Genomic DNA, 27729 nt, shown 5'->3' on the forward strand with positions numbered 1-27729 from the left:
TGTGGGTCAACAGTGCTACCACACAGAAATTGGACCTAGAGATTAATGGAGTGAGACTAAACCGGACTGACCAGTTCAAGGGCCTCGGCGACTGGGTCACGGAAGATGGCAAGCTTGACTTGACATGCAGTCCAGGATGGGGGGTGCTGGAAGAGTGGGGAAAAACATCTCAGGGGTTGCGTGTGACAAGTGTATGCCACTGAGTCTAAAAGACCAGCTGTGTAGAACAGTGGTGCGCCCCACAGTGCTGTGTGGTGCAGAAGTGTGGGTGATAAAGGGCGGGCAGGTTCAACGCCAACAGATGTTTGAGATGAGATGTGTGTCATAGAGGAGTTACCTGGATGGACAGATTGCTGAATGAAAGCATTAGGGTGGTGGAAGTCAAAGTCCATGAGGCAGCTGACAAAATCCAGGAAACGTGACTTTGCTGGCTCAGACATGGGCAGATGATGAGTGGAGGGGACCTGCGGAAGATAGCATGGCAGGAGAGGGTGGTAGGAAAGAGATGCCGAGGAAACGATGGATGGATTGCATCAAAGAAGAAGGCAAGCAAGTGGACCTCTGTGCCGCCTCGGACAGATGAAGCTGGCGAATGCTTGCATAATGACCCAACTCCAGTTGATGGGATAAGGGGAAGAAGAAGAAACACACCAGTAAGTGGAGAGCAGAGCTAGCTGAACTAGGTAGCTGATGAATTAAGAATATAGAATTGCCAGATGGATTCAGACCTGAGCTCCATCTAGATCAGTGTCCTGTCTCTGCCAGTGGCATGTACCAGCTGCTTCAGAGGAAGGTGCAAAATCCCGTGATAGGCACATGGGTTAATGTCCCTCCCATGAAGTCTCGTCCTAACATTGCAAACAGAGCCCTTCCTTCATCCCAAAATGGATGTTTCTCAGTAAGTGACTCTTGGTCAACAGGCCAGGGAACCACTGTGCGCACCATTCATAGGGGCAAAACTGTGGTCTGGCGACAGCTTGCAAACAGCGACTAGCAAAGGGACCTGAACAGGCTGCACTGAAAACCAGTTTCTAATTCAGTGACCTGTGAGCAAGTGGGTTTTTATGCTATTCAGATGGCTCTGGGTGGGGGAGAAACATCTTTCAGGAGACAGATTTCAGTCTCCAGCCTTCAAGGAGTGACTTGACAAGGGGGAGGATGGAATGACTGCTGGTAACACGGACATCCCACCTGCTTCTGGGATCCTTCCTGTGGCGAGTGTGCAGAAGGGCTGCAGAAAGTGAGGCCAGCCTCTCTGAACTGCTCAGGATCACGCCGAGGCCACTCTAAGGAGCAGAGGCTTTGTGGCCCCTGCAGTTTATGTCTGCTCCCTGATTGGAGCAGCCACTTGGCCAGGGACGGCTCAGACTGCTGGCTGCAGAATTTGGAGCTGACAGTCAAACTTCTCAGCTCTGTGATGGCCTCAAGGTCTGTGTGAAGTGTGGCATGTACTCAGTGCCCAGACATTCTCCTTCCCCAGAGACGACTTCTCCCAGAGACCTGCTGCACTGTCTCTGGACTAGGTAAGGCTGCCTGGCTCTGCGTTTCTCTGCATTGGCTATCTCTGATACTGCTGTTCGCTCTCTCTCCTCTGGGCTCCGGCCACTCTGCTCTCTTGCCTTGCTGACTATTCCTTCTGCATCTCCACTGGCAGCTCCTTGGCCTCCCTGCTGTATGTGATCAGGGACTGGCCTGCTGTACCCTGCTTCCTCCTAGACCCATCCTCAAGGCTTTAACCTGTTGGAAATTCAGGTTTAAGAAGAAATCTTGCTGCCCTAGCTTGGAGCCGAGAGGCCTGTGGTGGCTTAGGCTGATGAATGCCTAGAATGATTCCTGCCCAGCTTTATAGAACTCAGCCAGCCAGGCCAGAGGCCTACACAGAACTCTGGACAGTCCAAAGCCCCAGTCCAGAATACAACTTCTCCACCTCCTCAGTCATCAGAGCAGTGTGTTCAAGTCCACAGAGCAGCTCCGTTACCTTTCTTCCTCTCTTTCTCCTTCTTTGTCCCCTGTGTTTCCAGATGGGTTTACAGCTGCAGCTGATAATGGCAGAGAGCTGTGAAACCAGAACAAGCTAGGGCCTTTCATAACATCCTGGCCAGAGCTGGCTATGCTGGCTGTAGGGCAGGATGCCTTGGTATACCATCCAGCACTCAGAGGATCAGGCATGTTGTAGCCACAAGGAAGGTGAAGTTACAATAATCCATCATTCTGCAGGTGCCCTCAGCCCCACTAGTCTGCATCCCCATCACTGATGCTGTGATTGCAGCACATGTGCTGCCCTCGACCACTCCAGCTGTGAGTGGGGGGCAGGAGAGCATTCACTCCTTGGCTATGTGAGCAGGCAACGTAGTGTCTGTGACACCCATGAAATGGTTATGTTGGAAAAGGAGGCAGCTTAATAACCTCAGCGAGAGCTTGTTCCGGGGATGTAGTGCTTCCACACGGCTGTCTCATTGGCTGAGAATGCTGTCACTTGCTATGCAGGGCTGGGGAGCTGCAGTTCCGTGGAGTCTACAGAAGTTTCTCTCCAGGCTGTGCTGCTCGGGTGTTTCCTACCTTCCCTCGGGGGACTCTTAAAACACTATTGCCCCAAACAGCCTGAGAGGGGCTGTCTCTGAAGGAGAGCGGAGCATCGCCAGTTACCAGGGCCTCTGCGATCTGAGCAGCTCCACTGAGCACATCTCATAACCAAGTGCTGTCTTGTCTCTTCCACAATTGGACACCGTGTGCCGCTAGCCACAGACTGGGACTTGGTGGCTGGAGTTCCATCCTGCATTTCTGCTCTGAAGCTGCCGCTGTCTCTCGACATAGCAGCTGTTGCTGGGCCCTTTGCCACCTTTCAGATGTCAGCTGCACCCTGGATTCATGCTTAGGGTGGATCCCTCTGGAAGTGGAGCTATTTTGGGACTCATTCGTCAGTCTGATTCCATGTCAGAACGGGGCGTGGGTTCAGGGCATTAATTAGCTAATGTCCGCACGGCACAGTGGAGATGAAAGGAGCCCTGGAAGCTCTGCTCCGACTCTGGGAGGTGCTGAGCACCCTCCCTTCCAGCTGGCGTTGGAGAGAGAAGCAGGTGCTGCCCAGCTGTTCTCACACATTCACTAAGAGCTCACTGGGAGGCCAGTGCCAAGAGCATTGTAAATGCCTAGAGAGACAGCGGCTCCACTGAATTGTCCCCTGTGCTCGCTGCCCCTGGCTCGCTATCACTCCCCACCCCCCGGAGGCCATACATTTTCACCAGTATTAATTAAAACACATCTGTCCTTTCTGTCCCTCTCCCAGAAGCACTGGGAGCTGCTGAAATAGTCTCTGGTATAATAGGCCAGGGAATTAAAAGTTACTGTGGAACTTGATTTCTGTATATTAGGGTAGTTTTTCCTGCCCTTAGGGACTGATAGGTGCTGTCAGAGTGTAAAAATAAATTAATGTATTTAATACAGTTTAGGGGAACCTGTCAGTTGCTTCGCATTGAGACCTGTGCTGCATAGATGCAGTGGCTACCTATCCATGGTACATGTAGCCTAGGGTAACCAGATATCCCATTTTTATAGGTTTTTGGGACTTTTTCTTATATAGGCTCCTATTACCCCCATCCCCATCCTGTTTTTTCACAGTTGCTATCTGGTCACCCTAATGTAGACCATACATGTATCACCCTTACAAACGAATGGTGCACAGCTGTGTGATATGTGGAAATACACAAGTGCAGACTTATTATACACTAGGCTGTGCATGGTGGGAAACCGTCCTACACTGGCTGGGAGATGTGTTGGGAGATCTAATAGGCCTTTCCCATCTCTAACCTGTATGCTTCCGTACTCTGTTCACGCAGACTGATTTTTATGAAAGCATCACCATCACATGAACTGCTCCTAGCCGGATGATGTTAGGAAAGTCAGAGTCATAAAAGTAGTTTCCTGCTGAGTTGCTCCATTCTTTCTCCTTGGGGAGCCAAACTGATCCTGGAGGGAAGTTAGCCCCGTCTATTCCATGACCGGGAACAGCAACCCGGGGATCAGAAGATTGTGCAGTGATTTTTGCTTGCTGTTCTTAGTGTTTTACACTGGCTTTCTTTGACCAGGAGCAAGGGCAGCAGACTCCGAATCCCAAGCTACCTTGTGCTAGCTACAAAGGTGATGCTGTCTATCCTGCTGCTCAGATGTGTGGCCCCTATTACAACAGCCTATCCAGTTATTCATTTCCTCCCTGAAAAAAGGTGTGGGTTTCCTGTCTTTTGCAGGCAGTGGGTGGAACAATTTTTCGAGTGGGGGTGCTAGAGGAGGAAACCATGCATTTGGGTTGTTTTTACTACTTCAAGCCAGGAAGTGCAGCAGCGCCCCTAGTTCCAGCATCATAGATGGGGAGAGGCAGGCCAGGAAGCCTCTAGGGGTACATCTACTCTGCAATTAGATACCCGCGGCTGGCCCATGTCAGCTGACTCCTGCTCAGGCTGAGGGGCTGTAAAATTGCTGTGTAGACCTCATGCGGTACCAGAGCTCTGGCTCCAGCCCAAGGCCGAATGTCTATACCACATTTTTACGGCCCTGAGCCTGGCAAGCCCGAGGCATTTAATTGCAGTGTGGACATACCCTCGGAGGCTGGCCTAGGTAGGATGGCTGAATTTGCCACAGACCCTTCCCCGGGACAAGTGAATGAGCTCAGCTTGCAGATGCAAGAAATTTTCAGGAGTTGTTTGTTGATCTTTAACTTAAAGCCAAACCCCACCCAGCTAGTGTCCAGCTCCAGACACAGCTTGGGCCTGGCTTGGAGAGAGAAGCAATAGTTTCCTAGAGAAATTGCAACCAGCTGTTGTAAGGCTGTTGTAGTCCTCCTCTCCCTCCCAACCCCTCGCCTGCCACCCACCACACATCATTGCAGGTCCCAGGGAGCTGCTTACTGATTCTTCACTTTTCTTGGAAGACACACGCTAACATATACATGCTATCAGACCAGCTGCCTGGGGTTGCCTGAGCAATGCTTGGGTCAGCCGCACCAGCCGCTGCAGAAGTCCTAGAGGTCCCAGAAAGTCACGGAGTCCATGACTTCCATCACCTCCGTGAAAGACTTGCAGCCTTACTCACGGTGTAGCACATAACACAGATACAGCACTAATACAGGTGTGCTCACGCTCATGAGCAAACAGAAACAATTTCAGTTCAGTGAGATGTTATTTGTACAGCTTGTCATGCCGGTGCAACCAAGGTGGTGGTTTTGTGTGTGTTGTATTTTTCTTTAAAGACAAGCCCCTCAGGTATCTGTCAGAGGTAGGGAAGATCCATCCACGATAGGGTTACACATTGTGATGTTCACATGCTAATACAGCTGCATGCAATAAAACCTGCCTGCTAACACAGGCAGCCTGCTTTAGCATGTGTGTTCATTTATCTGTTTGCATGGGTTAGACTGCACTATGATGTTAGAACGCAATCTAGCATATACTGTAACACACTGACACATGCACCTACATTCTAGTACAAACACTCTACCCTGCACACCCCCACTGTCTCCTCCGTGTATTCTCTGCTGTTCACACCTCCTTCCCCCCCGCCCCCCATCCCTCCCACTCTCCCTCTCTGTTCCAGGCAGAAGTAGAGTGTTCCCGGCACAGCCCTCCTACTGGAAGCTGAAGATATTAACAGTGTCCCCCGAGAGAAGCTTTTGCCTCGAAGTTGGTCCTGAAATACAGAGCCTGCCAGGTGGCAGGAAATTCTGTGCCACCATTACGCTCTCTTTAGACCATTTGCCTTTTCATTTATTGAGTTGTTTTGGTTAGAGAGTGCCATGCTATTTGATTCAACTTTAAAATGTGGCTTTGTGCTGGAAAGGGACTCTGTAAAAATGGCCCCTTCGCACCTTGCCAGGCTGCTCACTGCACAGCTCAGAGTCGGAGTCGCTGCCGAGGGGGACTAGCAAGTTCCTTAATACCCTGTAGCACTGGAGGAGAGGGAGTTGTGTTCAGCTCCAGAGCTGCTGCCTAGCTTCCAACGGCAGGGCCCAAGCCAGCTCTCATAACATGGTCCCCTGTACAGCCTGGCTGCTGTCAGTGGGGTTACACGAGGGACACTGGCAGCAGAATCTACCCCAGTGGAATCTTTACCCTGGTGCTGATGTGGGAGAGGGAATGAACCCAGTGGTACCACCCCCTCGGGTGCAGGCTGTGTTGGCAGATCCTGAGAGCTAGAAAAACCATCTGTGGAGATATGGCCCCCCACCTGTGCTATCGAAAAGGGAGAGTGGGCCAGAAGCTACGGAAGGGAAACCTGAGTCTTGCACAGTCAGAGCTGATGGCTGGGCTCAGAGCTCCCCAAGGGAGGTCCTTCCCTGCTGGAAGCAGTGGAGGCAGGCATCCTGCTGGGTGGAAAGCCGGGGAGCTCCCCCCACACACACACTCCCCGCCAGTCCCCTCAAGGTGGTACACTGTGTCTGGGTGTGGGGGGTGTCACCTTGTGGGAATCCTGGGGGGCTGCCACCTCAGATGGAACACAGCAACACCCATAGGCCTCATCTCTGTGTGCCCGCTCCCCAGCAAGCTGGCTCAGAGCACCCTCTCCTCGCCACCCCCCAATTCATCCCTCTGTGTACAGACACGTGGCAGGCTCCCATGTGCCAGGAGGGCACTAATGCGGTGCTGCACGCTGGCTTGTCTCCATGGATCCTGGGGATTAAGCAGCTTTGCTGGGGGCTGCACAGGCCCTGGGCAAGCTTTAGTTGAGTGGTGGCTGAACCTGCCTGCTGCCCAGGCTGCTTACCCCTGCACAGGGGGCCTCCCCCACTACCACAAGCCCTGTGACATCTGCTTGGGCCAGCCGCCTCCCTGGGGCTCACTCTGCCCCAACAGGGAGAATATCCCGGCGGCTTTGCTCGTTAAAAGGGCTGCTTTAATGGAAAGGACTCGGGGGATTTTCAGGCCCATTTGGTGCTGCTGAACCTGCTTTACCTTCCAGCCATATCACCCCCACCGTCCCCTCTCAGCACGGCAGGGTGGTTAATCCCCTTACTTACATCCGGCGGCTCAGAGCTGAGACTCTGCGCAATGTCTCCTGTCCCTTTAACATCCAGGCTCCTCGTTCTCCCACTGCTGTGTTGGGGGGAACCTCAGGGAAAATGCTGGAGCTGAGGCACTTGGGGGAGACCCCCTGGAATGCAGCCAGACTCCCAGGGGTGTCCCCAAGAACACCACCAAATGTAGCAGAGCCTGGAACGTTGCTACAGGGGAGCTGAGAATTCAGCCAGCACCCCCTCTTCCCTTGGGCACTGAGAGTGCAGTACAGCTTTGTGGGCTGCTCTGGCAGCGAGAGGGTCACCTGCCCCACACTGTTCCAAGCCTGCCTTGGTCGTAGCTGGGGCTTGACTGTTACATGTACAGCAGTCACCCTGAAGAAGCCCATTGGAATGTATTAGTTACTTTTGATTAAGAGCTAAGATCACCTGCACACGCAAGCAGGGAGATGGGGACAGAATCTCTGTTCCTCCCAAGTTTTGTTTTAAGGCACCTTTGCACCTCCTGTACTCTGGGCCCAGCCCATGGTAAAAGTTAGAGCAGCCTCAAGGCTGCAGGGCCATTCCACAGCGAATTATCCAGTAGTCCTGCCATGACCGCTCTCCTCAACATGTTCCTGGCATGCCCTGCATTGGGATCTGTTATGGACACAGAGCACAGCAATTACAGAAGCTCTGTACCACCTGATAAACTTCTTTATGGACCTGTCACTTCTGCAGGATTCTGGGTGCAGTATGAAGGGGGCTGATCACAGCAGAGAATGAAACCAGCCCTCCACCAAATGCACTTTGCTGGTTTCCCCAGAAGCTCCACCCACACAGCTCCCCCAGCAGGATATGGTCCCTGGAGTGGCAGCACACTCAGCCAGTGAAACACAAAGAGGAGCATTATAGCATCAGAACACACTTTCATTGGCTGATCAGTGTTCCTTGAGGACCAGGCAGGGTTACCTGGCAACTACTATTAAGCATATTAACCTTCTGATGGATGGTTGTGTTGCTCCGTAGCTCGAATTTTGCAAGGGGGCCATAACTGGGAAAGTCTGTCCCTATATTGCAAGCTCTGAGTGTTCAAAAATCAGGCTATTTTCAAAACATTAAATACGGGGCTATTTTCACTTGCCTTCTGCTTTCGGAGCACTTAGAGGTCAGGTTTTCAAGCTTTTCTCAACAGCCAGCAGAGCTAGCCAACACCTCCCCCCGCTTTTTTTTTAACGAAAGCTGATATTCTCATGTAATAACATGACTCCAGCAGCTAGAGGAGTGTCAAGAAAGCCACCAAATGTCGAGAGTTGATCACATTGCACCTCGTGTCCCACAAAACAATTTCAAGGGGGTGAGAAGAATCCAAACTCTGCTGTGGGGATGGAACAAGGCTGCAGCGGTGTGGTGCGACAGCATGACGCCCTACCAACGGGATGGGCTGCTTGTAGCTTGCAGGGTAGCAAATGAAAGGTGCCAGGCTTAGCTGCATGGCTTGGCACAGTCTGAGGGGTCAAGAGGTTCCATTAGAACCATAATATACAGGAGGCAAACCAAAGACCCAAAGGGCATGCCTATACTGCTGCTGGGAATGAGCCTCCCAGCCCGGGTAGAAAGACTCATGCTAGTAAGGCGTAAACTAGGGTGTTAAACATAGGCTGGAGCTCGGGCTCTCAGGTTCAGCCGACCCCCGAGGCTTGAGAGGCAGAGCTCCAGCCTGCAGAGTGGCCACGTTGCTATTTTTAGCATGCTAGCTCGAGCCCCACTTTCATGAGTCTGTCTACCCAGGTTGGGAGGCTCACTCTCAACAGCAGTGTAGACATGCCTTTCGGGCCTTTGGTTTTCCTCCTGTATATTAGGGTTCTATACAGCCTGCCAGATCCTCCGGAAGTAAACATCCTGCAAGCAGCAAACATGCTATGAAAGCCGCTAGCTGCATTGCAAGGTAGCTGGGTTACTCAGCGCACAGAGACAATCACCAGTTTCCTGCCACACTTGAGTTTAGAGTATAATTTCCATAAGCCCAGCCAGAAACTAACCATGCTCTGAGCCCTTTCTTTATTCCCTGCCTCCTATTTTCCTCTCCCTCTTTCTTTGTTCTCCTCTTTATGCCTGTTTTCTTCTTGCCTTGTTCTAGGTTTTTCCTTTTTTACTTCTGCGTTTCTTTCTTTCTTTCCCAGCCCCTTTCTGTTTGTCTTTCCTTTTATTCTTTTCCCTCTTTCTTTTTCCCCTTTTCTATTTTTATTTTGCTGCTTCTTTTTTGGAGCCACGGCAGTGTTTCCCTACAGCATGTCCGACTCCTTCCCAAGCACGCTTCACCACGTGGTGTTGACATGTCCTTGCTGGTAGCGTGGAGCTCTGGCACCGCTAACGTGTCTTCCCACATCATCGTCCAGCAGCTGTTGCTTCAAAGACTTGTGTGTGTTTGACTCTGACATTTCCCTGCCGTTAGTGGATGCGAGCAACTTCTCACAGAGCCTACATTCTTTCACCCTTCATTCCCCTTCTGTATCCTCACTCCGCTCAGGGACAGCTGAGCAGTTGCCAGTCAAGAGAGACTCAGGCCTGGAAGAGCAGGGGGTGCTGTGAGGTAGGAGTGTAATGGCAGAGCAGTGTGGGGTGCTTGGACTGGAACAGTGGGGCAGCTACCAGTCAGGACTGAGGATCATTGATAGAGCTATGCAAAGACGGATTGCACAGCGCTTAGCCACAGCTGGTCTGGCTAGCATTATCCTGTATATTCATGAACATTAAACTGCATTAAATTCCTCCCTTTAAAACCCCAAATAAACACAACCCCCTGTGAATGCCAGCCCCTGCTGAGTGTGATGTGTCTGGCAGCCTTTAGCAGTGCTGTCCTGCAGCCAGCAGAGACGTGATGTTGTCTGAGTCGGCATCTGCCACTTCGGTTCTGCTCACTGCTCTCCTCCTGAGCATCCACATCTTGTTTATTTGGTGACACCGCTTGCCGGTGATGGCTACGGAGGGTGAAAGCACAAGGCAGGTGGAAGCAATAATTGGTTGTGATCTAATTAGGGGAGCCTGAGGCCAGATTAGAAGCAGTAGCACAGTTTAGACCTGTAGCTGTAAACTGTAGATGGCTCTGATGGAAGAGGCCAGAGAAGGAGCCAGCCTGGTTTTGCCTAAGGTTTGTAATCCTGCCTGAATGACACACCACACTAGCTAACTCCAGCACTGGCTGAGAGGGTGGAAATACCTCAGTCCTGACCTGCTGTTCAAGGGCTGGGCCCCTAAACAGTCCTGCCCTGCCTACCAAATTCCCAGCCTTCAGACCCGCCCTGCCAGTGCACCTCACTCCTGATCCGCAGCCCCTCTGCTGTTTTCATCCTTTATTATTTGTGATTTGTTAGACGTGCGTATCCCTGGCTCTGGGTGCAGTGACCATCATTCAAAAGCATGCAACTATTGGAATAAAATGAAAAATGCAAACCAACATCCCAACCAGGCTCATCTGGACTAGAAATTCTCAACTAGAATAGTAATATACTAGTGACACCTGCCTGCAAGCCGCCCCCAGAGGAGAGTGCAGGAGATGCGGCGGGGGGGGCGGCAAACAGCCAGCTTGGAAGGTTAACTCCTGGCTGTGGACAGGGGTGACTGCAGAGTCCAGGCCCTTCCTGGAGAATGTCGTCTCCATCTTAAACCAGGGGGCTGCTAGCTTGACCCCCTTTCCCTGGTGGAACTATGAAGTCATCCAGGCAGCCAGGACCCAGACCATTCAGGAATTTATATTAGAGCTGATCAGAAAATCCACCAATTATCTTCCATGTGAAATTAAACAAATCTGCAGTGCTTCCAACCTGTCCTCAGAACCCAGAAGAAATGTTCCGTTTTTTAAAACCACTTTTTGTAAAACAAATTTGGGGTTGGGTAAGGATGTCTTGTTTTCAACAAACAAAATCTGAACCTTTTTACCAACACCTGAAAACGTTAACTGAAAAAATTCTGGGGCTTCAGTGAGGAAAATTTTGTCCCAAATGAAAATTTTCTGTGAAAATTCTCTCTTCAGTCCAAATGTCGTCTGTCGCTCAAAGAAGGTTTTGATGAAGAATCAGTTTTCCCGTATTCAGTAGAGCTGGCCAGCAACAGCCTGGTAACTGAACCCGCCGGTGCCAAACTGGGCCCTGCCAGCACACTAGTTTTCCACCACGGTTCCAGAGACCCAGACCCAATTCCCAAGCCTAGCGGTCCCTGGTGGATGCAATTTCCTTGGGCATCTTCTCTCACTACAGAGCATCAGTAAATCACCCTGGCCCTCAGCCTAGTAATCTTGGTGCATTTTAAACGTACAGATATAAGCGTTTGACCCTTTGTGGTTGTAATGAGCAGCTCCGATGCCAAGGGATGATAAGGGCAGGGGATGCATGTGTGTGGAAAAGGGAGCGAGAGGGGAGGGGAGGGCAGGGCAAAGCGGGGGATCAGTGCAGCATCATTTCCTAGCCCACGGCTGTGTTTGTCCTGATGGGCTTCCAACCCAGAAAACAGTTCCTGCACCTGTGTCTCTTGTATTTGGGAGCCTGGAGTGATTCCTGTGCAGCTGAGAACTGGGCACGAACCAGCAGTCCTGATCTTCCACCAGGAACTACTGCCATTTTTACACAGCTAGAGCCAGCCAGTACTTCAGATCAGGCTGTTGTGGGTTGCAGTCAGAGTTTCTCAGCTGGCTACCATGGCTCTGAGTTAGTCCTTTCCCTTGTGCTTATGCTTGCCGTCGGGCCAGGCTGTCAGCTGGCGAACGGCCTTGTGCCAGCTCCTGTTGCTCTTCCCCACCTTCGTCTGCCCAGCAGCAGCTTGTAGTGTGAGTAAAACGTCCAGCTTCAGCTGGTGCATGCTCCTTCCCACAGATCAGGGCAGCCTCTTGGATTGGAGATCCCCTCAGACCACCAGGGACAACACACTGCTGCCTTCACTGAGGCTGGCAAATGGGAGACAGGCAGCATCAGAAAAGGCAAACTTAAAGAGATAGTGCACCTGATCAAAGGGGTGGGGCTTAGCATTCAACCTGCTTGTTGCGTGATAGGTTCATGCAAACTAAATAGGCTGACCCTGCAAGCCCTCTGTGTGTGGGACTTGCACTGAAGTCAGTAGATCAGGGGTGGCCAACCTGAGCCTGAGAAGGAGCCAGAATTTACCAATGTACATTGCCAGTAATACTTCAGCAGCCCCCCCCATCCGCCCCCAGTGCCTCTCACCCACTGGCAACCCCACCAATCAGTACCTCCCCCTACCTCCCTGCACCTCCCGATCAGCTGTTTCGTGGGGTGCAGAAGGCTCTGGGGTGGAAGGGGGAAGGAGCGAGGGCACAGCAGGCTCAGGGGAGGGGGCGGGAAGGGGTGGAGCGGGGGCAGGGCCTGTGGCAGAGCCAGGGGTTGAGCAGTGAGCACCCCCCGGCACCTTGGAAAGTTGGCGCCTGTAGCTCCAGCCCCAGAGTCGGTGCCTATACAAGGAGCCGCATGTTAACCTCTGAAGAGCCGCATGTGGCTCCGGAGCTACAGGTTGGCCACCCAGGCAGTAGATCTATGCTCAGTACTTCCCATAGAGCGTTTCTCTTTGTATCTGCATATCCGTCAGGATGTTATGCCGTGCATCACATGGGCCCAACTTGGCTCTCAAACACACCTGTGCAAATCCCAGTGACAGTTGTACCTGTGCATCTGTGGACAGAATAGATCCATACGGGGCAAGTTTTAGCAAGGCTGAGGCTGGTCTCTTTACTTGCGGGCACAATTTCCATGTACAAAACTTTTGTTGGCATTGCAATGCCTGCAGAATGAATTTCAGGTGCTAAACTGAGTATTTGACCCTCTAACTAATTGATTCCCCTCCCCCCTCCCAAGCATATGAATTAAATCGTAAGCTTCTTGAGGCAGGGTGGGACCTTTAACTTTCTTCCAAGTTTGCAAAGTGCCTTGCACACCATTGTGTGCCTTGTACAGTAGACTAGGACTCTGGACCCCTTAACACAATGTGTTTCAGAATGGGTACAGTGTATTTAGCCTATGTGTGAGCACAGACCCTGCCAACTTACCAGCTTTCCTCTCACTGACTGGATCACCATATCCCCTTCCAATCGACTGGTATGATAGCCCTGATTTATGTAGCCGTCTTGGGCAGAATCCAGTGGGCATCACCATCTCCGGCTTTCCGCACCCAGTGCTTCAGCATCACTCCACTATCCCTGTCCCAGCAGCTGCTCTTCCCCTCAGCCACTACTCCCTGCCCCTTTGCTTAGTTCACCTCTCTTCCAGCTATTTATAAATGACACTGTTTCTCAGATAGGGGCTCCAATTTTGGGTGCTCCAGTTCTTGGGTGTCCAACTTGAGACCCCCTTCGGCCTGATTCTCAGAGGCACCAAGTACCCTCAGGTCCTGTTGACTTCAACTGGAGCTGGGAATGATCAGTGTGGGTGAAAATCAGGGCCAAGGTACATGATGCTGGATGTACAAAATCATCGCCCCGGCTGAAAACATTGACCAAAAAGCTGTCTGCTGCATTCAGGTGGCAGCGAAATTCTCTCGCTCATTGTTTATCTGCTCGTGCCTTCTTTTGATGGGACACACTTACTGATTTGTGAACTTCATCTCTATCAAACAGTGTACAGTGACGACTGTGGGAAGAGAAGAGAGAGAGATCTCTGCATTCTCCCCCCTCACCTGCTAAGGGAGAAAGGCAAAAGCTGCTGTCAGTGCTCATTAGATTATAGTCCTACCAACTATCTCCCGAGCGGGGCCCATCAACAGGATATCAAGGTGCCAGAAATGGTCAAGATCCTACACCTCCCACCCCAGACCAGTTTCCAAACTCTAATCTGTATTACACCCCCCCCCCCCACATGCAAACATCAAACCCCGCTCTGTTGGTTAGAGAATTGGCTGTTCCAAGAAGGGAAGGTCAGAATTCTGAAATGAGACACAAGCAAAGGGGAAGGGAAAGATCCATGATAATAGAACAGTGACAGCCTAGAGCTGTGTCCTCAGATGCTGTAAGTGGCAGGAGGCACCCGACCACATGCTCTGCAATCTGTGACTTGCACAGAGCTGGCCATACAGTTAATTAACAAGATCATCCACTTCTTTTAGTCAACATTGAAATGATGGGCTTGTTGGATCTTAGGGGAAGGTGCTTGTATTACTGGGAACTGGCGTTGGGAGCTTTCCTTCTCCTGGTCTCACCGGATGAATGGATTTGGCCTGAAGTTCCTCAGGGAAGGTGCTTCTCTGTCCTGCAGTAAAACTACTGTGGTTTTCTTTTCTCCCTCTGTCTATCGAGGAATTTCGACGTCTCTACCATAGTATGGCTCTGTCCACACAACGCAGCGATATGGAGTAGGGAGGAATCATTATCCACATTTTACAGATGGGGAAACCAAGGCACAGAATGATTGAAGTGGCTCACAAGAAGCCTATGGCTGAGCAAGGAACAGAATTCAGGAGTCCTGAGCCACAGTCCGCTGCTTTAACCACCAGACTATACATCCCTAATCCCGGTTTCTGCTTATTGGATGATAAGAGGCTCGGGGGAGACATTGAGGTTGTGGGGAAAGGGTTAACTAAATCTCCACATGCTGGGGTATTTCCCTTCCTCCCACACTGCTGGCTTGTCCCCTGGATGAGAAACAGGCCTGAATTCCATCCTGACTGAGGGTAGTCTGAGATGTGGGGATGAGTAGTGACCAGGGCAAGCCTAGAATGCTTTCAGGAACTAAAAGGAGACATTTGCTGCCCCTGCTCTTTTCTTTGCTAGATAAATTAATTGCAGGTGGAGTAAATAGCCCTGTGGTCAGTGTGGGGCCTGGAATGCTAGAACCGCAGAGCCAGACAGGTATTTGGGGGTTCCTTGTTTCAATGGATTTAATGTTGGCTTTCCCCAAACTGCCCAGAAGTAACTGCATTTGTGGGGTCACCTCACTGGAAAGTGGCTGTTCGTACACAGACTCGCTGGTGCAACTCCAAGGCCTTACCCCAGGCAGAATTTGGCTCAGGACTTTAGCAACTGTTTACTTCTGAGTTTGGGAGAAGAGACTACAGCCAGCTCTGTTCTTCAGTGAAAGAGTCCCGAGTGGTATCTGCTTGTGAGCTTTCCCGGCTGGATAACAGAGCCCTGGCTCTAAGTTTCTAGCCCAGCTCAGGGCCCAGGCCCCACCCTGCCCACACTCTCATCTGGGGGCTGGGTCCCCTTCTCCTCACCATTTCATCTCCACAGATTCCTCAGCGGATTCTGTCTCCCTTGGGGCACCAAGACATGGGCTTCCCCTCCAGTTATCAGAGCAGGGGTCTCCCTCTGGCGCTGACCTCTATCCAGCTCCTTTCCATGGCTGACAATCTGGCATTTTGCCCCAGCTTCCTTCCATAAAAGAACTTGAAGCATAAAATTTTCCTGGCCACTCAGTGAGGGACGTCCCTGGACCTCCCAGTGTCCACCAGCCTGTTGGGCTCAGGTCTTGGAGCGACGTAGGCAGGTACCAGCTTTGTCAGGGGAACAATGATGATTGTTGATGTTCTCCCTTCCTCTTGCTAAGCCACAGTCAGTACAGGCAAAGGCTCATAGCTAATCCTTCAGCTCAGAAGCCCATCAGCTGCCTTTAGCAGCTTGTTTTCCATATGGGCCCACAGCTGGCAGCTCCCTTTGGTCCAGATCCAGTGCCCTGGCACCATAACGCAGCGCCCTGGGTAACAGATTGCAGCAGCCACAGGACATGGCATCTCGGGGTGTTTGAAAGCTCCTGAGGAGCACTTCATGTGGAAGGGACCTTCCTGGTTACCTCACCCACACGGGTTGCTCACTGCGCTCATTGTCCTCTTTCTTATGTAAATAAAGGGGCAGGGTTGTAGTTCCTTTTTGTTTGGGTTTGTCTGCAGTTGGGAATCCCGTCCTGGGCAGGCCATGCCCAGTTAACCCCTTGTCTGCCACTACGAGGGCTGCAGCTAATTACAGGTAGCTAACAAATATAGCAGTTACAGTTTGTGTGGGGCAGCTTTGAATGGATGGATGTTGAGACCCGCCCTGGGCGTACCCACTTCGAGAATCAATCTCTAATCCAGTTCCCCCGTGACAGCAGCGTCTCCAGCAATGATTGGCAGGACACACAGACACTACGCTCATGCAGGGTATTATCTGCAGGGTAGCTGGTAAGCAGGGAGAAGGCCAGGGTAGCCCACTGCAGGGCACTGAGGGGATTAAGAGCAGCAGACTCAGTTTTTTACCTCCCCATGCCCTACCCCAGGATCCCGAGGCCCAGCTGCTAACAACAATAATCCACTACTCGGCTATGGGCTATTCTCAAGTCTCCTTTTTTCTTTTTAGTCCCTGATCCAGCAGAGCACTTAAGCACGTGCTTTACTCCAAGATGTTCTCAGTGGGACTGCTCCCCAGCCTATCGCTGAGAATGTGTGTAGGCGCTTGCTGGATTGGGGCCCTAGTGCCTTTTTCAGCCTGGGGTTCATTTCATCGTGAAGGTTTCCCCTTTGCACCTCTATCGAGTCATGTGCTCCCTGCTCCTCCCGTGCTGCTGCCCCTCAGTCCTTCGTCACACCATGCCACACCTGGCAGCAATGCGAACAGCCTGCAGGAGCCACTCTCCTGTAAAACCTACCACGCTCTCATTCCCTGCGCTTGGCAACCTCTGCACAGTGTGGATTTTTCTGAGAGGATGATTTACGGGCCAATTACTGCAGGAAATGTGCAGCGGATTAATGTTATTAATCATTCACTAGCTCCTTCCCACGCAGGAAGGGAGCAGGACAAGTGTCCATAGGGCGCTGACCTGCATGGGGACGGCCGACCCAAGAACCCCATTCTGTAGAGTTACAGAGACTGCACATGCCTCCTTCATAATGGCGTGTGTTCCTGGCCAGTCACTCCCTTCCACACCTAGCACCTCACGCACCAGTACTTCCATTGCATAGCCATATACCAACACATACCCTGACACACCCACATCACACATCTACACATGCATCCAGACCAACACACACCCACATCACACATCTACACATACATCCAGACCAACACACACCCCGACACACCCGCATCACTCATCTACACATATATCCATACCAACACACACCCCGACACACCCACATCACTCATCTAAACATACATCCTTACCAACACACACCCGACACACCTACATCACACATCTACACATATATCTGTACCAACACAAACCCTGACCCACCCACATCACATATCTACGCATCCATCCATACCAACACACACTCATCTACGCATCCATCCATACCAACACACACTCATCTACACATCCATCCATACCAACACACACCTCAACACACCTACATCACTCATCGACACGCACATCCATACCAACACCCCCCCGACACACACACATCACACATCTACACATACATCCATTCCAATACACACCTGCAGCACACATCCATACCAACACACATCCCAACACACCCGCATCACACATCTGCATGTACATCCGTACCAACACACACCCCGACACACCCGCATCACACATCTACACATACATCCATACCAACACACCCACATCAACCATCTACACATACATCCATGCACACATCTGCACACCAATGCATACCAGCACATCCACATCATATATGTGCATGCACTTCTGCGCACCCACATCACGCTCAGCTCTTCTACACCTACACACCCATATCATACACATCGGTACACCAGAATACACTTCACACAACAACGCACAATACTGGTGCTGGTTAATAATGAATACTTTGCATTTCTGCAGTACCCTTCACCTGTGGCTTTCCAAGCATTGTGCAAACATTAATTATCAGTAGTTAATTATATCAGACTCACCATGCTACTGTGGGGGAAGGTATCTCTCAAATACACTCGTATCAAACAAAGTCAGGATCTCCAAGCGAGGTGTGACAGCTTGCAGTTGCGTGCTCCTGACTATGAAAATTGGAGTCACGGCTTACACACATCAGACATGTCCTGGAGCACTAATGGCGTACAAGACGGGACAGGGTTATATCAGGTGAGCAAGGATAAAAAGCAAGGATAAAAAAACAGGACAGTGGCGGGAGATTTTAGAAATACCCGTTGGTCTCCTGTTCCCCACAGCTTATATTCCAGCTGCTACAAAATGTCTGCTACAGCCCCTGCTCCCCTTACAGCCCCATGCCTCCGTTATGGCCAGCTTGTGCATCTGGACACTCTCCTCCTGCTGAGTACATGGATTCAATCCAGCTTGTCCCGAAACACTCGTCCAGTCCGCTCAGTGCACGCAGGGTTTAACAGGGCACTTGGACACAGGGATTCTGGCTAGCGGATCCAGCCTGCTTTCTACACTTCCAAGTCAGTTGACTCCCTGATTATATCTCATTGCTGAGGCAGCTTATGCTCTGTTTATATCACACCTTTAACCGTCTTACGCTCTGTTTATGTCACACCTTTCAATCAGGTGATTTGCTGATCACGTCTCATCCGTAAGGCAGTCCTGTGCTGCTTACATCACACCCACAAGCCAGCTGATTCTGTGTTTATATCACCCTGTCTGAACTGCTTCCATCACAGCACCAAGCTGGTCTGTACACTCTCTTTATATCCGGCACTTAAGACCCTTCCAGAAGCTGTTAATGACCATTTTAAGCCAGCCAATATCTCTTGGGACAGCCAGCAGGGGGCACTGCAAAGCCACATGAGGTGCTTCACACTTTCTCAGCACCTAAGCATGCTGCTCTGAGTCCCTGTTAGATCGGATTCCACGGTCCCCAGGACATCTATCAGCAGCATTTCTTAAGCAGCTAGTATCTAGGCACCAGTCACTCTCACTGCAGCAGCAGGTGGGGACACTAGCCCTGGCCGATGAGTGCAATGTCCGTAGGGGGCATGGTTGGTGACAGCAGGTTCTTTTGCCACCTGGCAGATGGCTTCTGCCTGTTATTTGTGTCAGCTTCACTCCCCTATCCTTTTGATGAAGATAATTTCTTTCATCCCGAAGGATCCCAGACTGTCCGGGGATTGCTCCCCCGGCCACTCCTCTGGGGAGGAACGCAGCAGCTGTTTGGCAGGACATAGCAATTTAGAACACAGCGATTTAGGACACAGACAGCATGTGGACAGGACAGAAAGGGAAGAAAAATAGTTTACCGAACTGAGATTGCAGAGGGGCCTTAGGAGGAAGCGATTACCGACGAATACTGGATCGAACATCTTTACTTGCAGAGGAAGTGCCCCAGGAGCTCTTTAGTGAATAGTCGTATGTGGCCTCTCAGCTGGTGTCCCAGCAGCACAGCACACCTGGTGCTCTGCTAGGGTTTTGCTTCAGGATTGACTTCCAGGGACTAGCAGCTGCATCTACCCCTACAGCATCTGGTTTTCCCATAGTGGTCTCCTATCCAAGGGCTGACCAGGCCCAGCCCCACCCAGCTTGTAAGATCTGACAAGATCATAGCCCTTGGTGATCACAGCCCTTGGTGATGTGGCCACGGGTCCCAGGCTTCTGAAAGTGTCTAGCACAGTGGGGTCCTGATCACTGACTGGAGATGACAAATGCAGCCGGAAAGACATTGGAAAGAGATACAGCCCAAGCCTGGGGAGCCGTGAGGTCCAGATGGCTTCCCTTCCTCACCCCTACCATTGCATAGGGTAAAAATAGGTAAACAACGGCCAGGGGTCCACATCGGATTCTATAGGCCAAATCACCCCTGCTGGAAGAGGCTGGAATTACACCAGGGAGGAATCTAGCCCTACGGAACCTTTAGCGCTGCCGTTAGGAGTTAGCGCATTAACAATTAGGTGAACTTGGCTTAATTTTCTTGCTAAACAAGCATGTCCATCTCGGGCAGGAGTGAACCAGTGTGAGATTAAGGCATTCCAGCGGCAGCGCAGCTCAGATCCCCACCCCCTGCCCCGGACTCCTGCATCTCAGCCTGTGAGTCGCCTAATGCCACTTACATTATTACTGGATTATTTTGGCATAATGAGCTTTGCCCTGATCGGCTGTCCCTCTGCTAGGGCGTGAAGCAATGTGTAATACTTCCTGTGCAGGGCCAAGAGGGAGCAGCCAGCTTCTCGAAAACAAAAGGCCGCAGAGCAAAACAAAGCACTGATGTTTAGAGGGAGAAATTCCAGAGCCAGCCTGAGGTTAATCTCAATTTGGGGGAGCTTTCCACTTCATGCTGAGCAAAGCGAGCATGCAAGAAGGTGATGATTCCCTGGGCCAGATCCTGATCCCACATATGCTGGTGTAAATCTGGAGTGACTCCTCTGATTTCAGGATTTACACTGGTGTAACTGAGTTCAGAAGCTGAATCTCTGGCTTCCATAACCATTATAGTCTCCTCCATCACTCTCCTACTCTTCCCTATTCTCTCGCGCTCTCTCTGCCTTCCTCTCTTCTGTCAGATTATCAGATCAGGGCTTGGTGACATGTTGCTATGGTCACCGGGAAGTTCCCCCTAGAGACAAGAAGCCCATAATTGATGGATGAATTTTCCGACACAGATTTTTATTAATGTTTATTCAAATGTTGATTAATTCCTCGACTCACATCCCCAGCTTCTCTGGCCGAGGCCTCTGGAGTGACGTGGCTCTATCCCATGGGCTGGCAGAGGCAGTTTGCACCGCTATAACCCTTTCTCTGTTGGCATCCCATACAGAAGATATCGGTATTCACAAGGTATTGCAATATACCACCTATTAGTATCATGTATATCCCTGGGGGACCCCGACCACTTGATCCAGGGTCCCTCCTAGACTATGTGTTGTTAACAGTTGTGCTTCAGGCTTGCAGAACAGTCTTGGATTTCATGGACTCTCAGAAATGAGAACTGGAAAAGGACTTTTAGGCCCCATCCTCTAGAGGCCAATGTAGGTTTCTTCCTGGTCAGTGTTTGAGCATACTAAGGGAGAGAGCCTAGCCAGTGTAGCATTTAGGCTCTTTTCCTTCCTCCACATATACAGTCCTCTCTCATCAAGCATTTCCTGAGAGGAGAGTTCTCTGTAGCCCTCGACATCGCCTGTACGTAGGCATGCAATCGTACTATAAATGCTCCCTGTTGAGAAGCTGTCTATTGTAACAGTCCATGCTAGTCTGTTTTTAGTGCCTTGTTCTGTGGTTTGATCGAGGACCCCAGAGTCATGTCCTGTTATTTATTTCCATATGGGCGATGTCTGAGCAAGCACATGAATTTGTTGCTGGGTTTTATTAGTTTGCCGTGATGAGCTCTATTGGCAGAACTCGGAGATTCCTATGCTGTCACTGCTGGATTCGCCAACTGGGCAGCCCAGCTCATTTCAAACATCAGGAAAATCAGCCCATTTGGGAATAATTTCATCTCTTGGAACTAGAAGCGAGTCAGAACCAACATTTGGGACCTTGGAGAAGCTCAGGTCCAGAGCCACACATTGCAGCTATCAGGTTTCAGAGTAGCAGCCGTGTTAGTCTGTATTCGCAAAAAGAAAAGGAGTACTTGTGGCAACTTAGAGACTAACCAATTTATTTGAGCATAAGCTTTCGTGAAGTGAGCTGTAGCTCACGAAAGCTTATGCTCAAATAAATTGGTTAGGCTCTAAGGTGCCACAAGTACTCCTTCACATTGTAGCTAGTTGCTATCTCTATGATAGGCCAAACCACAGCTCTAGGTTTCAATCCTGCAAACCTCCACCTGAAGAATCTGTGTTGGCATCACTGGGAGTTCTGTGTATGCAAAACATTTGCAGGATGAAAAGTCCAGCAAACCTTGGAAGTTCAGCTCCAGATCTGGGCCTGAGCTTGAGTCTGTCTCTGGATGTGACCTATATCAAATGCATCAGGGATAGTGTGCTTTTCCCATGCCCTGCCTAGGCAGCAGCTTTCCACACTGCGAAGGGGAGATGGATAATAGCAGGCTCAAAAATATCGTGAGATGGATTGCCTGTCTAGGCAGAACTAGGGGCCACACCCTAGAAGTCACTAATTGTGGACACTGTTCTGCACCCAAAGAGCCGGTCTCAGTGACTGGTAGAAGAGCTCAGATGATCACTGGCTGAGGGTTTGGCATATCAGATGGAATTTGGGCACAAAATACTCTTTAATTTGTGTTGGGTTTTTAGCATAAGAACTCACAGTGGGCTGATTCTCTTTGTCTGTCACCAAATCTGCTGAATATAGCCCCATCGCTACAGCGAATGATGTGTCTTTCTGCGAAGAGATCTCTGCTGTTTGATGTCCCTTCACTCAAGCTCTGGGCCTTTGTTCATGTACCAGGCTTTCAGTGACCTCAGTTTCCTTTTTTCCCCATATAAACAGTTCATCCTGGGGTTACCAAGCCTCCAGCCCATTGGCTCAGACTCGCCAACTACTTAAATTCCTGCTCAGGGGCTTCATCCTACTGCCTTTTTTCCACTCATCTCCTCCGAGCCTCAGACTCTCTTTGCATTCTTACAGTAGTGGCAGCAGGAACAAATACTTTGCTGCTCAGGCCTAAAAACCCCAGTACCGTGTCCAAAAGCTCCTACACACTGCATGGGGGAGACGCGCCTAGAACAAAGGACTATGAAATTGTAATGGACAGGACGTGCCCTTTATCTCTCTGTGATGTCTGTGTTCTGAGGGAGAGCCCGCTTATCGAAATCCGAGGGGGAAGGACTCCTTTGGTTGTATAGTTCCTCCCTCTTCCCCTAGAGCCAAGAGCAGGGTTCTGTTCTGCTCAGCCGTCCTTCTCACGCTGAGGTGTACACAGCCCTTCCTGGAGGTCTGCAGAGTGAAATGTTCCGCTGAGCAAGCAGTGAGGGACGTGGGTTTGGGGAGCGGAGCGGGAGGTGAATCCCCCCAGAGGATCTTTTCCATGTTCGTCAGACTGAGGAAGTTGGTGCGCTCCTGCCCTACAGTCTATTCTCCAGGGTTTTCTCCAGTCTAATGGCTCAAGTAGTGGAGCTTCCACCATTTACCTGGACAAACAGAGCACTCCACAGTCTAACTGCCCTTCCAGTGTCTGCCCTGAGGGATCCCAAGGAGATTTCTGGAGAGGCTGCTCCCACCCAGTGTTTCTCTAGCTCCCAGCAGAACACTTTCCACAAGAGAGCTGTCCCATCCCCCAGACAGACTGGTGATGAGGACCAGTTCTGGGGGTTGATGATGAAAAGTGGAGCCTTTCTCCACCCGGGGGCAGATTTGATCCCAACCTAGGTCCGTACAGAATGAAAGTTGTTATCTCCTGACAGCTGTTTGGTGGCCTGGATGAAATAAATTAGTGGGTGTCACTCCAGTTCCTAATGAAATAGGTGTCAGCATCGCTAAAATCCCATCCCCCCCGCCCCCTCCCCCACACAAAGTTTGGCATTGTCAATTTGTTGTCTCTCTCAGCAGATGCCCAGGACTGAATGGGCTACAGAACACGACTAATGCTCTCCCTCCAGGTTTGTTGTGATGCACCAGCCTGGCAGAGGGTAGGAAGCTTGTCCAGCCACTGTCCCTACTACCTCTGGTTTGTGGAGAAAGAAGGGACGTCCCTCCCTGGGGATGCCTGATGGGGCCTTTCCCCAGTCCCAGACTCACCTTAGAAAAGGAAAGCAAGGTGGCTGCATGCTGATCATGCAAAAGGAGCAAGGGGCAACTGTCCAAGTGGGGAGGGAAGTTGCTGTGCTGGTCTCGGAAGGGAGGAGATGCAGTTTCTGGGAGGGCTTGCTGTTCGCCAGGCTCCCTGATGACTCTGCGGCTGGGAAGCATCTGCTGGAGAGTGGGGTTAGTGTTTGGACTAGGATGTGTTTACTCAGGCAGCAGCTCCTCTTCCGAGGGCTGGGGAACAGATGTTTGGGAACTGCAGAGACGCTGTCTGGCTGCGGCAGTAAATATACAACCCAAATGGGAGGGAAGGGGAGACAATGGGGCGGGGGCAGGTGTGGGAGGGACAGACTCCTTTGGGGCTGTACTTTTCAGCACGGTTGCAGGATGCATGAGCTTTCACTTCTCATCCTCTCAGCTAAGTTTTGGGTTTCTTTTACATAGTTACACCAGTCCAGAAAGGAACCTCAGAAAACCAGTGCCCTGCCCCACCTGGCCCCCTGGGATAGCAGGGACTCAGGGAGCTCCACCTGCCAGTGCAAGACCTGAGGCTCTTTGAGTTTGGGAGAACAGTACATGTCCCCATGGATCCTCCTGCTCCTGGGCTCTCACGTTTCCAGGCAGCAGGTTCTTGGCATCATTTGCTTGGTAAAAGCCAGTAAGAATCTGGGGCCAGGTGAGTCCTGGGCTGCACCTAGGGAGACAGGGCCCAGTGGCCAATCCCAATTTCCATTTTTGGCCTCCATTTCTGTGCACCCAACTGACGAGCCTCTGAGAAGCGGGTACATGGCTGGCATGTGGCCCATAACACAGAACTGCCCCATCTTTTTTTGTGTGGGGGGGCAGTTGGTGGTTTATTCCAAGCCTGCTCACCTAGAATGAGGAGAAGGAGTGATGTGTTGCCCTTTTTAGAGCCTGTTGTCCCAAGACCTTGCAGAGCTTATAAAGCTGGGTCAGTCTCATTGTCCTCAGTGTGCAGATGGGGAAACTGAGGCACAGATGGGGCCCTGGCCTGCCGTGAATCTGGGGCAGAGCAAGGAGCAGAACACCAGGTTTCTTGACTCCCAGTCCCTTACTCTGCTCAGTAGAGCTACCTCTCATTGACAGCCCATCTGGGGCATGTACTGTTTTCACAGAGGTGATGAATTGCTGACAGTTTTCACTACGTAGCTCTTCTCCATCACTATTATGACTAGTGTTTATTATTCATATTTCAGTCGCACCTAGGAGCCCCAGTCATGGATCTGGGCCCATTGTGCTGGGTGCTTTACAAACACTCAACAAAAAGACGGTTTAAGTTCACAGTTTAAGTTGTGTTGGACTCATGACTTGCAGCCGGCTGGGCAGTGCCCCGTTGGGACACACTGCTTCCCTCGTGATAACACACGCTGTCTTTGTCACTCTCTCCTTTTCACCAGCAGTTCCCTATCAACAAAACCCGTATAGCTCCCGGGGCAGCTCCACCGTCATCCAGTGCTACCGCTGTGGAGACACATGTAAGGGAGAGGTGGTGCGCGTCCAGAGCAATCACTTCCACATCAGGTGCTTCACCTGCCAAGGTAGGAGGCTACAGCTTTAAGGATTTCTGGTCGTGCTGCCCCACCTGCCTGGTATCTGTGCTGGAAGCCGAAAGGCCTCTGTCTGACTAATCCAGCCCCACTGAGTCGTGGTGAAACCTACGTGGTTCTCACAAGGAGTTCTGATTCCCTGGGTAGGGGTGGGGATTTAGTGCTTGTGCACAGGAGAGACAGAGAGCTGGCTAGAGCCAGGCTTGGGGGAGTGCTGCGCAAACTCCGCCCCCTTTTCTCCTACCCCAATAGCTCTGTGTATGCACCTCAATTCCACATTTGCAAACCTCTCTGCTAGTCTAGTCCTGGCATCCCACATGGGTCTTCCAGGGCACCGTAATCCTGCTCTACAGCCCCCCTTTCCTTTTCTAGTCTTGGACCTGTGCACAGCTCAGCTCATGCACCATGATCCTGATCTGCATGCATGGCCTTGCAGTCTGCCACAGCCAGTATCCTAGTAGTCCTCCTGCCCCAGGGAGAGGGGAGAAGGGAGTAGCTGTTCTGAGCCTTGCTGCTGCCCCCAGGCTTCCTTGACAGCGAGCTGGCCCCAGCTGAGATAAAACCTGGAGGAAAGGGGGCAGAAACCAAGACCTGCTCCTGGCAGGGTCCTCAACTGGTAACTGACTAATCCACAATAATGAAGTCGACTGATATGAAATGAAGATGAAATCAATGTGCTCCAGGACGCCATGTACTGCAGCTAGGGCTAAACTCCCTCAGGGGACTCCTGGGGGACAGTGCATTTGATCCAGAGGTGCTTTCACACAGGCTGATCAAAGGAGAAATGCCCTGCACACCCCCAGCTTCTCAACTGGCCATGTGCTGCTGCAAGGCTTCAAAGACACTCTCACGCTTAATAAGGCAGATCAGTGAAGATGCCAAGTAGAGATGTTAAGCCTGGCCCCAGTGCATCTCCTGCAGCAGCTGGGATGGGAAATACACCTGACCCCATCTGTATCCGCAAAGCCCCACATACGTTTGCTGCGCTGGATAAATGAATAGTTAATAGCAGTTAATTCATTTGACAAGGCCCACCAACCTGTGCAGGAGAAGTGTGGGCTTCTTACTTTCTAATTTCAGCCGGATCCTGGGACTTGCCTCACTCTGGGAATGAGCCAACGGGAGGTGGAGGATGGGGCGTAGGGTTGTGACGGTGGTTTGTGTATTGTGGACACCTGGCCACTAGGAACTGCACGGAGAGCCACCAACTCACTTCACGCAGGGGCCATCACATTCCCAACAGCTGGCAAGGCCTTCCTGGCACAGTGCCCTGAGCAGCATTGCAGTCTGCCTCCTGGAGCCGTAAAGCTCCCCCTGCCCACCGTTGTGCATTGCCCAAGCACACCAGTTCCCTGTGTTCTTTCTGGGCCATTTGCCGTGACTGCTGAGAGCAACGTGGGCCAGTTGGGCTCCTTCCCCGGTCCTGAGGATGGACTTAAGGGGAGCAGAGCTGAGAGGCCGTTAAAGCCAATGGCCCGGAACAGATACTAACGGGCTCCTTAGTCCGTTTATTAAAAGAGCCGCTCTTACGAGGCCAATAACGGGATCTATAAATTGTAAAGTACAGAATTACTAGGGTTTCTTACAGACATCTATCCTTCCTAGTTCCCTCACGCTAACCTGGGCACAAATCACCTGCACTTAGTGACTCCTTCATGCACAGGCAGGGAGGAGGGTGTCTCTTTCCAGGGTAGTTTTGGTCTCTCGCACAGTCAGAGCCCACCCCATGTACACACTATCTCTCTCTCTGTAGTTATATATATACGTACATCTCCTTTGCATGCACACACCGCCCTGTGTGTACACAGGGACCCCCTCCCAGGATACAGCCAGCCTTAGATTCCCAGATTCCCAGACACCCCCACCGCCGGGCCCAGGCTGCTCTCGGGGCTGGCCTGCAGGTGCACGGCGCTCTGCTGCAGAAACCCCTCCCCCACTGCGTTATCTGTGCGAAACAGCAAAGTCTTCCACCAGACAAAGAGCTCAGACTAGCTCCAGCTTCAAAGGGGACGAGGAGCCACCGGGGAGAGCTTGGCAGCGGCTGCCATCTGATTTCAAAGTGAAAGGGAATAAATTATGAGAGGAAACCCTCCTCCCCAACCTGCTCCTCCCAGCTCCTTCCCCACCCAGCCTCACCTTTCCCCAGCCCCTGCGCTGGCCTCCTCGCTTGCAGCCCTGCTCCCCCGCCAGGCTTTCCATATCGCCCCTGCCTGCCCTCAGCCCAGAGCGCTCAATAGCGATTGCCCAACAGTTAGCGCCAACGTGCTTCTGGGCCTGGGGCAGATGGGGCCAAAACCTGCCTCTGCAGCTCTTGCCTCTGTGTCTGGGCCTGCGCTGAGTCTGACTGAGCTGGTCCGTCCGTCTGTCCATCCTCATCCCTGCGGCACCTGGAGGATGCAGCAGGAGGAATGAGGAGGCACCTGCTATTGTTCTGCCCCAGGGCTGCTTGCCGAGTGAAGCAACAGCACTGTCGGCTCCGAGAGGCCCGGGGAGCTGAGCGTTACCCCACAGGTGGCACTGTCCCCAGCGGGGAGGTGGGGAATGGACACACATCTGTGCAAAGGTGGGAGAAACACAGCACTACACAGAGCTGGTTGCAGACTTTGGGGGGCTGCGTGCTGCTTCTGCAGGTCTGGGCATTCCAGCTGCTTTC

General features: G+C 51.6%; 1 protein-coding gene across 10 annotated transcripts in view; it reads left to right on the plus strand.

Annotated features, from left to right (window-relative positions):
• ABLIM3 (actin binding LIM protein family member 3) overlaps window positions 1–27729 on the plus strand; it is a 108358-nt gene that overhangs the window by 30790 nt on the left and 49839 nt on the right. For 9 of the 10 annotated variants that reach the window (XR_006283308.1, XR_006283309.1, XM_007062376.4 and 6 more), the window contains exon 2: window positions 24927–25067. Coding sequence is in view for 8 of the 10 variants with exons in the window: in XM_007062376.4 (XP_007062438.3) it covers window positions 24927–25067 (141 nt within the window). In the remaining 2 variants the exon portion in view is untranslated. The remainder of the gene's footprint in view (window positions 1–24926; window positions 25068–27729) is intronic. The other variant, XM_037907386.2, reaches the window with a different exon arrangement.

Source organism: Chelonia mydas, chromosome 8 (assembly GCF_015237465.2).
Source record: "Chelonia mydas isolate rCheMyd1 chromosome 8, rCheMyd1.pri.v2, whole genome shotgun sequence".
Lineage (NCBI taxonomy): Eukaryota > Metazoa > Chordata > Testudines > Cheloniidae > Chelonia > Chelonia mydas.